Source organism: Drosophila rhopaloa, unplaced genomic scaffold (assembly GCF_018152115.1).
Source record: "Drosophila rhopaloa isolate 14029-0021.01 unplaced genomic scaffold, ASM1815211v1 contig_115, whole genome shotgun sequence".
Classification (NCBI taxonomy): domain Eukaryota; kingdom Metazoa; phylum Arthropoda; class Insecta; order Diptera; family Drosophilidae; genus Drosophila; species Drosophila rhopaloa.
Genome location: NW_025334990.1, coordinates 14,715,917 through 14,730,215, shown reverse-complemented (window position 1 = coordinate 14,730,215; position 14,299 = coordinate 14,715,917). Strand labels below are relative to the sequence as shown.

The 14,299-nt window shown below is 39.4% G+C and overlaps 1 protein-coding gene across 1 annotated transcript; it reads right to left on the bottom strand.

The window, feature by feature from the left end:
* Positions 1-11,657: 11,657 nt before the first annotated feature.
* On the bottom strand, positions 11,658-13,196 carry LOC108039848 (NADH dehydrogenase [ubiquinone] flavoprotein 1, mitochondrial). Its single transcript, XM_017116976.1, has one exon. It carries the CDS (start codon positions 13,176-13,178, stop codon positions 11,742-11,744), a length of 1,437 nt encoding a protein of 478 aa, XP_016972465.1. The 5' UTR covers positions 13,179-13,196; the 3' UTR covers positions 11,658-11,741.
* Positions 13,197-14,299: the final 1,103 nt, after the last annotated feature.

Sequence of the window (14,299 nt, the reverse complement as noted above, 5' to 3'; positions counted from 1 at the left end):
TTTTTTAAAAATAAATAATTAACAACAGCAATTGTGGGCGAACGTACAACGAAAACAATTAAATGATATAAAATTAAAGTGGAATGTTGATTGCTTACCCTGGGCACGGTTATATTTATCAGACCCCAACAGATTTTTTTCAGTCCCCATGGTATCTTTAAGGGTTTCGTTTGTTTGTTTAGTTTCGTTTTCGGTTTCGGTTTTGTTTTTGTTTTATTTTTTATGGGTGTTTTTGTGGGTGTACGTGGGCAGTGACATTTACATTTTACAATTGTCAAGTTGTTTTAACGTTTACGTGTCACAAACACATTGCAGATTTGTTTATTGTCGTCGTTTAGAAGGTCGTGGTAATCGTTGTTTTTGATTTTGATGTTTCAATATTGGCGTATATTATTATTTTATCATTTTGTGCAATTTCGAACACCAATTTTGAACACGCACGCACACACACATATACACACGAAATGGTGCATTGAAAATTCAACAACAATTCGTGGTTGGCAAATTATTCATTGTTGTTTTTTGTTTTCGGGTGTTGTTTTGTGTGTGGTGTGGTGGGTGGGAGAATAGAGTGTGAAAACACAAAAAAGATTAATTAACATATCATAGCACAATAATTTAAATGTAGAATAAGGATTGTTCATTGTGTCGCAGAACAAAATCAAATCCAAAATCAAGGTGAAAAATATATATATATATTTTGAAAGGGCCACGTTTTTGTTGGGTGTTTTTGAGTTACGCAAAGATTGGCGTGTCAGTGTATGTGGGATTTGTGTTGTGCAAAGCAAAGTTGAAAATAGAAGAAAAATATTATGTTTTCAAATTAGTTTTAAGACTTAAAACAAATCGCTCTTCTCCGTTGCGTTCTGAATTCCATTTTTGTGGGGGCAAACTACGTTGACTTACTACCAGACCGCTTTGATTATAACTATTCTTCAGCAAACTGTGCTCAATTCAAAATATTACTGTGTTTAACAAATGTAAGGTAATTATTAAATATATTTATATTAATTAGTATTAAGTTTTACATTCTAAGGCTACTCATCCTGAAAGTATGCACCCTACTAGTTGACTAACGAGTTTGTGAAAATGAGAAACCATTCATTTGCTCTGAATAAGCCACCGAAAATCCACCTGACAATTCTTCTGAGTAGTTAACATTTCAAAACCGCAGCTTACAGTTGCAGACAAACTTTGCTGAACACTTAGCCTGATGTTGCTACAAAACGTTGGCAGTTGCATCTGCCGGTAGCACTGAAGTAGCCACCAGAAAAGTGAGTCAACTAGACTTTCTCACCTACACTTTCCATGGATACTACATACGAGGGTGACAACTGCAGGTGGTGGTCACAGGCATCAGGTGGGGCCCAAGTTCACACACACTCACCGCATTAACAACCACACGGAATTCATGATATTTGCCGCAAAATTGAATTGGGGACCCAGACTAAGACCAGAAAATAACCACAAAGCACGTCCACACTTTCCCCATAAATTGCGTGAGTAATAAAAAACCAAAAATCTGCGTTAATGTCCTTAGTTTATAAATTTTAAATTGTTCAACATAAATAAAGAGATTCAGTGTTTTGATTACTTACTAAAATATATAAATGCCAATATTCTCTTGAGTTTAAATTTGAAAAATAATTTATTTAAAGAGTACTAGTCAGTAAAATTTTAGAAATATGTATAAAACGTTCAATGTAAATATCATTACATTATAGCATTTACTAATAAAACAGGAATAAAGTAGAACTAATGGAACTAAATTCGCTATAATTCTAGATATTATAGCTTAGAAGCTTGGTGTATATAAAAGGGTATTTTTATACCCTTGCAGAGGGTATTATAATTTTGGTCAGAAGTTTGTAACGCAGTGAAGGAGACGTTTCCGACCCTATAAAGTATATATATTCTTGATCAGGATCACCTCCTGAGTTGATATAGCCATGTCCGTCTGTCCGTCTGTCCGTCTGTCCGTCTGTTTCAATACCGTTTGCGAGCTCAGTTTAAAAGCTAGCGATCTGAAACTTTCACACTCGTCCTAAAACATGTGTACGCAGATCAAGTTTGAAAATCGCCCCGATCGGACGTCTATATCCTATGGCTCCCATAGGAACAATCGGATATATCTTTCAAGAATTGATGATATTTCGCGCAGTGTAAAAGCTATTGACATGAATCTTTCCAAATCGTATTTTTTTATGCATACCTTGATCAGGGTAAAAGCGCGTGGCGATCGGACGTCTATATCCTATAGCTCCCATAGGAACAATCGGATATAACTTTCAAGAATGGAAGATATTTCGCGCAGTGTAAAAGCTATTAACATAAATCTTTCCAAATCTTATTTTTTTATGCATACCTTGATCAGGGTAAAAGCGCTTGGCGATCGGACGTCTATATCCTATAGCTCCCATAGGAACAATACGGTGAAATCGGTTAAAATTTAATGATTTTTAGGATATTTCGCACAGTATATAAGCAATTGACATGAATCTTTCCAAATCGTATTTTTTTATGCATACCTTGATTAGGGTAAAAGCACGTGACGATCGGACGTCTATATCCTACAGCTCCCATAGGAACAACAGGGTGAAATCGGTCCAAATTTGTTGGTTTTCTGAATTTTTCGCGTAGTGTGTAAGCTACTGACATACATTTTTCCAAGTCTTATTTATTTACGCATATCTTGATTAGGGTAAAAGCGCTTGCCGATCGGACGTCTATTTCTTATAGCTTCCGTAGGAAAAATAGTTAAAGGCTGCGAAAGTATCCCTTTTTTTCCATTTTTATATGACATTTTTGCAGTATAAAAGCAATTGACATCAAACGACGCAAATCTAGTTTATTTATGTATATCTTATTCCTTTCGCTACTTTTTCAGTTTTAGCAACTTCGGCAAAGTCTGCAAGGGTATTAAAACTTCGGCTTGCCGAAGTTAGCTTCCGTCCTCGTTTTTCTTATTAAGCTGTCATTAAAAGGACTTCTACTCAGCGTAGTTTTAAATAGTTTTATATGTGGGCTTCAAACTGCAAAACGAACTAAACGGAATAAAAATGGACGAGCAAAGTTTATCAACTCATAACTACGAGTTCCCACGGATCCGTCCGAACACTTTCTCCGAGCGGGAGGAAAACCAATTAAACTTTTAGCCCCCCATTAGAAACGGGGGGACGAGTGCCGCAAAAAGTGGGCAACACATTAAGAATGTTATGCTCATCTGCCGCCTGGCGAAACCTTTGGGCATTCGACGTAGCCATATAATGCATAGCCATATATATGCCATTTTATAATATCAGAATGTGGATGCATGTTGGCATCTCTTTGGGGCCGTTTCATGCAGCGTCTATTAAAATAAAAGCTTTTGCCTCCGGCGCAACCTAAGAGCCACAAAACTTTTGTGTGGGCATAAAACACAGTTCAGTTGATGCGGAAGGAAATGTGGCATATTTCAAATTAATTAAACGGCCAGGGCCCAGAACAACAGAGCCATGGCTAATGGCCATTGACGACCGGCGAGTGGATGAATGAAATAAAACAATAAAAAAACAGCACTGCAGAAGCAATTGCAATTTAATTAATTAACTTTTGTTTAACACTTCATTGAAATTCATGATTTCAATGAATTTTCGCGAGGGGGGTGGACGATAAGGAGCCATAGATGTTACCCCTTTGGTTTTCTGGCCGGAAATTGCTAAACTAATTAGCCGATATTCTGTTCGAACTCCCACAGGAAATCAGACGAACAATGGCCAAGCCCGGAAATATGCCATGGAATGGAACTGAAAGAGCCATGCACATGCGGTTATCCAATTAAGTTTGCCATCCGGAATCGGGCATAAAAATTGATGCACTCGCAGTTAGGATTAAACCACAGCCGATGATGCTCAGCCGCAGGATGCAATTTGCCGGGCCACCTGTCTTATCGATAAACCCGATAAAAGTTGTGCAACATAAACAGCACTTAATACCCACATCAAGTCCCGTCATCTCATCCGCTCGTGCATAATGCAAGCTGGCGAATAATAAAGGGCATTGTGGGTTGGTTGGGTGGTTGGGTGGTTGGGTGTTGGGTGTTGGGTGGTCCTTCAGTGTTTCACCTGCTGTTGACTTGCGGGCTCCCAAAGTGGAAAATTGATGGTAAAGCTGGGGTGGATGCTCCAGAAGCTCATGCTGATGCTGATGCTGGTCTTGCGGCTGTTGCCATGGCTGATGAAGTGCCACATTCGTTCTCGAAAAACGCCAGAAGACGTCGCCGTGGTGATGGATTGGAGGAGAGAAGTGGCGATGGGGGTATTCAGCGTATTTGCCAAGTCCCGCTTTTGCATGGCTGAGTCTCAAAAGGAGTGCAAAATTGACTTTTTCAGTTTCCCCCCTCCGAAAAGTTTGCTTACTGGCTCAGAACCAGAGTTGATAGAGATCCTTTTAAAAAGGTATTTGATTCTAGGGTTAAATACAAATCGTGCTTCACGAGTGCTTTTACAAAACACACTTAAGAAAAAATACCAATAAATGATATCTATGTGGTTAGTTTTTTTGAGCGAATACCAATGAGTGTTTAATACAAAACTTATATAAAATATTTTAAATACTTATAAAAAAAAACATTACGAATACATACTATTGTATTATTAATATAATTTTCTATTGTTTGAAAAAAAAAAAAGATAAAATAGAAGCGATAGCTCTCACTTGCTTGCTATTTATCGTTTGTTTTTTAGCAATATGAGAATATTTTTCCCACTAAAAGCTAAATTGCCATTACTCAGGCAAAGCTGAATTCTCTACTTCACAGTCGACAGCTGCTGGTTAAAACAAAACGACGACAGAACGACGGAGACATCAACACGAGAAACAGCAAACACAGATATGTCAAGCGAATCACCAATAGACCGGTTAGACCCCAAAAACCAACGAGATGCAGTTCTCCGCCGTACAATCGCCAATTAACTACAATTACTCATGCAGGGCTCGTCTACTCACAAACATCCATTTGGTCTGGAAGAACATGGTCAGCTCCAGATGCAGTTGCTCTGCGGGTTGGGGGTATCCACATGCTCGAAACTCACTCACGCGAACAATCTAATCTCGCGTCGAACTACGCTTACTGTGCGGACACTGAGAAAAATAAATTCTAAGATCGATATTTTGCTCTTGATTTAGAGCTCTTGTCAATTATTTTTTTTAATTCAATTTTAGTTTTGGAGATTAAATCGAAACATAGATCAAAATTAAGTGGATGAATTTGTCAATATTAAAATTTAGTTAATTCAGGATTTGTACTTAATACTTTTTGAAAATATATTAATTACCCAATTAGGGTTTTTGAATAAAATAAAAAATGAGATTTAACTTTTAACTTTATAAATGTTTTTTAATGCGTATTTTTTAAAAACATGTAGAAATGATCATATATTTTAAGATCCCAAATGATTTTGAAACTTATTTTGACGAAATCTTACGTTTTTCTAACATTTTTCTTTTTCGATGTAAGACATATTTTTTTTCTCGCGGTGTAGGCGCTTTCGGAGCGAGCGATTCCCGCTTGGCTTGCCCGGAGCCGCGTTGAGCACTGAGCTGTTGCCGCGGAGAGCTTGCCAGTCGGCCAAGGCGAGCGGTGTCAATTAGCGGCGCAAATATAGCGGCAATATTATCGACAAAAATACAAAAAAATCGAGAGCGATAAGCCCCCTCAGAGAGTAACGCATAGCTTTCTGGGTGATCACAGCGGTTTGAGTTTCAGTATATAAACTCCGGGAAAATTCCAATAGAAACTTTAGCAGTTTAAAAGCGTTTTAATGCCCATCGTAAACGGAAAAATGTGCAAGGCATAATTATGTTGATTTTCAAAGTTTTTCATTTTGCCCCCATTTTAGTGCTGCCCCCCGTAGCCAAACAATTAAAGTTTTGCCGGCGAATAAGTCAAACAGCTGGCCTCCAACTCGTTGCCCACTGATAAGCAGCTGTCAGTCGAATGGTAGATAGTTGTATGATAAGACCAAGAAGAGCGAATACCAGAGACCCATCGAGATACTCTCCCACATTCACAAAACTGGTGTCAATCATCTAAAGTTTTAGTTTTGGTGCATACTTTCAGGCGGCTATTGGAACTTATTTCCCTACTTTATTTTTCAGGCCTGTTCTAATCTTCACTTTAATTTTAATATAATTATTAATTCACTACCGTCATTTCTTGCTGCACTTTCAATTATGTTAAATTAAAAAAATATGATAAGCAAAAATTAACTATGAAAGAGCATACTTAAAATAAACTTTAAATTAAATACTATGAAAAACTAGTTATTTCGACTTACACATACAAACATAAATAATACAAAAAAAAAATAAAAAATAAAAAAAAAAACTACAAAAACATAAAACTTAAACTATAAACATTTAGCAAAGCTATTTCACTTTTAAATCTATATGTACTTTACTAATCACAATTTTATTCTTCTTAACTCAATATATTCGATATAATTGTTCAAATTTATCAACGAAATTTCAGAAAATAATAAACAATATTTAAAAGGCATTCCTTAAATTTAAGTAGTTCATTACCTAATGTGATATACAAATTCAATTCTGCAAAGTGTTGTGGCAAAAGTGAAAACAAGAACAGGCCTAATTAAGTAAGCTACTATCTAGGTGAAGAAGCAAGCTACTTAAAATAGATATCCAATAATACTTTAAATGGCCAAAAAGTTGGGCCAACTAATTACTACGATATAGTTGAAAAAGAAAACTACGAACAAGAACTGGCAATAGTTTGGCTACAAACTACACTAGACAGTTTCCAACAAGGCCATTGAAAGGGGGGAAAACTCAAGAGAGGTAATTTATAGAGCGAGATAGTTCAGCTTTTCACAACAAAGCAGTTTGGCAGTCAGTCAAATAGCAATTATAGAGCACAGAGCAGAGTAACAGATTGGGTTGGGTGGATGAAGTATATATATTATATAGATCAAATTAAAAGCACCTAAAGAGATAGGCGTTAAGAGGGGGGAGAAGAAGATATTTGGCGATCTCGGGGGGTTCGATTTTGCTTACCGGTTTCGCTTTGGGTTTCTGCTTGGCCAAACGCTTCTGTTTCAACATCGTCCACAGCGGACGCACAGACACGCACACATAAACAACTGAAACAGGAGTGGGAGGATTGTTTGGTGGATGTGGAAATTGGACGGTGGACGGTGGACTTTATACGTTGGACGGTGGACGACGGGTGGTGGTATCCGCTTCAATTGATTTCCGCCTGCGAGTGAGGCTTCTTGGCCTGCAGGGTTAAGAAAAACAATTATGAAATATCAATTATTTATGGTTTCGCTAGTCTCGCTTTGTCTTTGGCGTGCAGGCATGCAGAAGGATATTTGTGCTGTGCGTCGATTCTCCGAAGGGGATTTGTCACGTGTCATGCAGGATACGAGTATATCCCCTATAAAGCTACCACCCCTCTAAAAAATACACAAGCTCTCCCCGTATTAAAGGCCGCCTTTGTGCGTCGGCAAAATGTAAACAAAACGGCACAAACAAATGGAAAACGAAAGCCAGGACACACAAAATTCAAAAAACAAAATAAATACAACGGAATTTTTCCCATTCACCTTGCACCCAATTATGAAGCTCTCCAAGGAATGCCAATGAAAGGGTTTTCTGTTAATGCATGCTAATTGTGTTTGCTTAGGGAAACAGGACGAGGAAACGAAAACGAAAACAAGCGAAGACTCGAGATCCCCAAGTACTCACCTTGACGGGTTTCTTTACGGGCACTGGTCGCGAGTACTGGTGGTAGACCTGGACATGATTCGATGTGAATTTACCCAACATGTGTAGCTCGAGATGTGGGAGACGGCGCAGCGGGGCGGAATTGCTGATGTAATTCTGGAAAGAGTTGCATGAATTATTACCTAGCCGAGTTCCAAATGTACATATGTATATGCAACACTTAGGAGGTAAAATCTCTTCTACACTTGGAACTTATAATTAGATTTAACTGCTGGCTCTTCTAATTACAGCCTGAATTGCCATTAAGTTCCCGATTACTTAGCACTTAATTACTTTATTACATGAAACTGATTTAATTAATTACCTAATAATAGCTAATAATACTTATCTTAGGTTTCATAACCCATTAACTTGCGTAAGTTGATTAAGAAACTAAAACTAAACTAAATTTGGAAAGCGTAGAAATCTTTAAAGAAAACTGCATTGAGTTTACAATTTGTTATAGGAATTCAGGAATCAATCGATAATAAAGTGTATTTTAATACAAAATTATCCTCAATCAAAGAACAAAGTTTAGGAAATTATACAAAGTTTTCAAAAACCCCATAATGTTTTTTCCATGTTTAAAATGTCAAATTTTGTATTCTTAGAGGAGTTGTAACCCTTCGAGTTGGTAAGGGAAACCCTTTTTTCGGCTGTTGAATAACTCGACATGACCTCTTTATTGTGGCGACAGCAGTGCGTGGGCATGTGGCACATGGCCCGGCGGACTCCGACTCAGACTCAGACTCAGACTCAGACTCCGACTCCGTCGCCAAATCCGTATCCGTCTCAAGTGACAGGACGGGCGCTGAGCTGTTCTTCATTACAGTAATGCGAGCTGGCCAGAGCAGCAGCCAAAGTTCTGGACAGGACGTGAGTGGGCGGTCCGGGATGGGAGGGGAGGGGCCAGAAAGTGAAATAAAATAAGCGCTGGGAACAGCAAAAGTTATGCCAAGAATTCCAGCTAAGCATGAATCAAGTGCCATAACACGAGCACGAGCTGGCAGACCGAGAAACAAAAAACGAAAGGCGAAAAGCCAGAAAAGCGAGAAAGGCGGCGAAAAGCAAAAGTAAAGTAAGGCCCAAGAAAAAAGTCCTGCGCCTGGGTGCTCTTAATTTGCGGAATTCAAGACATTCGCTTTCATTCGAGATTATGCTGGAGCATTATAATCCACTGGAACGGTGGATGGGTGCGATTCACAGCCCAGGATGTGTGCAGCAAGCACTCCGGCGAAGGGAAGAAAAAAAAAGCTAGTAGACGACAAAATCAATATCTAAATACGATTTCCACCCACATGTGATTAACTTTTGTGCAGTCAGTAAGGCACAAAATTGAGATAACGCGCCATTAAATTTATGCATGAACAAAAGACATTTTATCCAAGTCCTTGAACCTTCCCCCTAATGATTGCTCAAACTTATAATTGGACATTAATAAGCAATTGCCTGGCAGGCAATGTGTGCATGTTCGTTTCGAATTATTTAAGGTGCTTTAACTTATACCTGTTGTTTGATGATAAAAAAAGAAAGAGTATGTACCACTCGGTGGCAATGTGAAGCTAAGGCCTATCAATCGCGGATTAAGTACCGCAACTACTCGCAACAAACTTGGTGGCCAAGTTTCCAGTGGTTTTCATTCTTAATTTGCAGTGAGTCTTGAGGACCACCACTTGAGGAGTGTTCTTGAGTGCCACAATCAGTCTGCCAAGAACGACGAGGGCGATGGGTGTGAAATTTATACGCCAGCCCGCATTTGCGTCACTGTTTAAAGATTTTCCACCACTGCCGCGCGAATGATTGCGACGGAAAGGAGACAAGGATGAAAGGACCTGCCTCCGGCTGAACCAGAACCAGAACCAGAAACAGAACCGGAGCCATGTGCCCCGGCATGTGCACAGTGGCCTCACCCCACATTCCACATTATTCTCTGTTGTCCTCGTCATTTGTTTTATTAAAACGTGATTCTAATCCTCTTAGCTTTCTATTCAACGTTTTCTAAGAAAAGAAACACATGTGTTTTTCTCCGAAAAATGAAAAAAATCGGTATTCAGCGAATTTGAAACCAAGAATTGTAATTAAAATATATTTTTTTTCAGTCATTCGATCAATTTACCTAGGTAAATTGGTGGACTTAATCCTCTTATGAGTGTAGCCAATAATGGATATTTAATCCTTGAATTTAATCCTTTATTGACTAATTGATTTAACCAAACAGCTTAAAAGAGCATTTTTTATTGATTACAAAAAATTTAAGCGACTCCTACACATTGGAACTCATTGTTGATTAATTTTTAATATTGAATACATTTATATACATTTTTTTGTGAACGTGTTGATGATAGGTACCAAGTAAAAATAATTTTCGCATTTCAATTTAAATAGGATTAAAAGGGTTTCAGTTTGTATAATATCAATGAAATATTATAAACGAAGTGAAACGAGTTATAAGAAATTGTACATTTATTCCTGCATAGTTCTGAAAACTGCAAGTAATCTGTTGTACATTTTTTTAAAAGTGTAACCCCATGCTGGCCTTAACTGTTAATTGTATGGCCATCAGTCATTGCCAATTCTGGCCGGAGGCACCTCTGCGGACACTGTTGTCAAGTGTCAGGAGTGCTCGCCCGCCTGGATGAATGGGTTCCTAATTGAGATAAGACTGACGCAGGCTGCTGCCTCCGGCGATGAGAAATGAATCCTGGCCACAGCATGTGCCAACTCAAACAGAAAAAAATAACACTTTCGCTGGCCCGTAAATACGGATGGCACTTTCTCCGTCGCTGTCCGAGAGCCAAACAAATTAGCGGGGCCAAGAGCAGCAGCAGCAACAGCAGCAGTGTGTCTGGCGAGTCCTGATTATTGGCAATGCAAGCAGCCGCCGGAGAAAGGATAATGGCAAGGGTAAACTGACCCACAAACACGATTAAGGGGCACAAGGACACGGCCTCGTGTTGGGGGTAAATCTTTTCGTGTTTGCTGCTCTTGTCTCTGCAATCATTCAAGCGCAGACAAATGCCCTGGTGTTTGTTTATGTCAACATTGTGTCCTCTGCCACTTTGACCCACCTCCACCACACACTATCACATGCTTTTCATCCTCTACGATTTTTCCCCATTTCCCTGGTTTGGTTTTTTTTTGTATTTTTTTGCCAGGACAACGCCAACATAATGGCTCTCATCAGCCGCAAACTGAAATCCAAGAGCAACCAGCTAACTAACGAGCAGCGACGACCACAGCTCACAGGATTGAATAGTCGTTTAAACTGTCATTATTCGCCGTGTGCCATCATTGATTTGCGAGCCCCCAGGCGAAACACTTTTCCACTGGCTGCTCTGGATTGTGGTGGTCAGTGAAAGTAGCCGGAGATTTATTTCTCTTTGACCGCATTAGCCTAAGCTCTTTTTTGCAGCCATTCATCTTAATTAAATCTCTATCGTTAAACCATACGTTTTAGTAGTCATGCTGCTTACATTTCATGGGTCAGCTGAATTTTCCCGCAGACCAATAAAGTTTTATTATAATTAACTTCAAGAAAAGTTGTATCCAAATGCCTAGAAAAATTAAACAAAAAAACTGAACAGCAAATAAATTATCAAGTTTTCCAATTAATTTGCAAAAGTGTGACGCTAAAATGGCCCAGTACAAGTTATTATGTGAGCGTAAATCTTGTTGGTCATAAAAAAATTAAGCTAATAATAAACAATTATTGTGTATAAGTTTTCTGTCTCGAGATCTCATCAATTTGACCATTAAAGAAATCGACTTATATTATCTGGGAGCAGCCGAAAAATATAATTTATGATGCCAAATGCTTGCTATTTAATAATACAGTTCAGTTCGACAGACATAAATATATATTTTTGTGATTTTTCAAAGCAAATTGCTGAGTATTCGTTGTATTAATTATTTGATTCTATGTTAAATATTTCTTATTAATAATGAATACAAATTTTGTAAATTTAAGTGGGCTTATTTCAAGATCCCTTTGCGTATTTAAGGATGCGTTCCTCTATTTGAGGGCCAAACAATCGCACTAGACTCTCGGCCACGCTAACTTGGCTATAAGCCAAACCGCAAATTGGTTTGCTATTCCTGATCTTATCGGCTATGGCCAAAGTCCAATCGATCTCGTGCGGATGTGTCTGTCCCTTGACGAATCGGGCAAATATCTCCGGAAGCCAAATGGCACCATCACGGCAATAAGTGCATTGCTTGCAGGTGTGTTTCTCGAAGAATTGAATGGAACGCAGCATCACCGCCAGAGGATCACTGTCCTTGGACATTACAATGACGGCTCCACATCCGAGACCACTGCCCGCCGCCACCAGGCAATCGAAATCCATGAGAACCTCGGCAGCAGTTGGAGGATCCAACAAGGGTGTGGACAGACCACCTGGAAAGACAGCCGCAAGGTTATCCCAACCGCCCTTTACTCCACCGGCATGTCGTTCAATGAGATCCTTGAGGGGAATGGACATTTCCTCCTCCACAGTGCAAGGATTATTAACCTGACCGCTTAGACAATACAGTTTGGTTCCAGTATTGTAACTGCTACCCAATCCTGCCCACCATTCGGAGCCTCTTCGCAGGATCGAAGGCACCACGGCAATGGACTCGGCATTGATCACCAAGCAGGGATGCCCGAAGTAACCCTTCTCGGTGAGATAGGGCGGACGACGACGAGGTCGCCCCAATTTACCCATCAAGCAGTTGATCATGGCGGTTTCTTCGCCACACAAGTACCGATCTCCCCGCTGGACCATCACATCGAACTTTATGCCCGAGCCACAGGCACTTTCCCCCACCAAACCGTGGTGATAGGCCTCCTCCAGGGCAAAGTGCAGGTTACAAGCCTCATTGTAGAATCGATTCCGAACGTATACAATGGCCCGCCCGCATCCCATGGCCACGCCCACCAGGAGCATGCCCTCGATCAGTTTGTGTGGCTCGTGGCGCAGGATTTCCCGATCCTTGCAGGTTCCCGGCTCTCCTTCTGCGCAGTTCACAATAACCACCTTGGGCACCTTTTCCGACTTCGCCTTTCGCAGGAAATCCCATTTGCGTCCGGCATAGAATCCAGCTCCTCCACGTCCGCGCAGACCACTCTTGCTCACCTGCTCCATTATCCATTCAGGACCTTGCTCCAGGAGATCCCCAGTGCGATGCCAATCACCCCGCTCACAGGCTCCCTGCAATCGCCAATCGTGGCGTCCATAAAGATTCTGAAAGATCCGATCGCAGTCATCCAGTGGTCCAAATTTGGTCTTACAATTGGGCTTATACCCTTTCGGTGGATCCAGTTTTTTGGACTTTTTCGGCTGCTTTTCAGCTTCCTTAGATACAGTTTGGACCAAACGAAGCTGTTGTTCCCCCAGAGAACGCAAATTGTTTGGTAGTAGCTTGCGAAACATGTTGGCATAAAAAAAAGCTAAATGTGTATGTTAAAAAAATCAGGAATGGCAATTCAGTCGAAGAATGCTGAATTGTAACATGAAAATGGGTCATAATTTTGACCAACGTTAAAATGACAAATTTTAATGCAGATTTTTAGGGAATTAAAATACAATTCTCACGAGGTATGTCACTTTAAAATCGGATTAAATTTGGTAAAGTTATGGAATCTGGAAGTCCAATTTTGGGACCCCTTTTTTCAAGTCATCGAAAACTAAGCTATAACTAACATGAAAATGGGCCAAAATTTCGACCAACGCTAAAATGAAAAGTTTGAATGCAGTTTTTTAGAAAATTAAAATGCAATTCTTAAGAGGTATGCCACTTTGAAATCGGATTCAATTTGGTAAAGTTATGGAATCTGGAAGTCCAATTTTGGGACCCCTTTTTTCAAGTCATCGAAAACTAAGCAATAACTAACATGAAAATGGGTCATAATTTTGACCAACGTTAAAATAAAAAAATTGAATACAGGTTTTTAGAGAATTAAAATACAAGTCTTAAGAGGTATGCCACTTTGAAATCGGATTAAATTTGGGAATGTTACGGAATCTGGAAGTCCAATTTTGGGACCCCTTTTTTCAAGTCATCGAAAACTAAGTAATAACTAACATGAAAATGGGTCAAAATTTTGACCAACGCTAAAATGAACAAGAAAGGAAAGCTAACTTCGGGCGGAGCCGAAGTTGATATACCCTTGCAGAATACTCTATAAATTATATTCTCCAAAATTATTCATATGATGCATTCTTAATACTCATAAAAAATCCGAACTTCCTAACTTTAACAACAAAGTTATGGCATTTCCAATCGTTCAGTTATATGGCAGCTATAGGATATAGTCGGCCGATCCTTATGAAATTTGGTAGGTCGGATTGATTGGCCATATATAAAACCCATAGAAAATCCCAACTTTCTAACTTTACAAACACCAAAGTTATGGCATTTCCGATCAATCAGTTATATGGCAGCTATAGGATATAGTCGGCCGATCCTTATGAAATTTGGTAGGTCGGATTGATTGGCTAAATATAAAACCCATAGAAAATCCCAACTTCCTAACTTTACAAACACCAAAGTT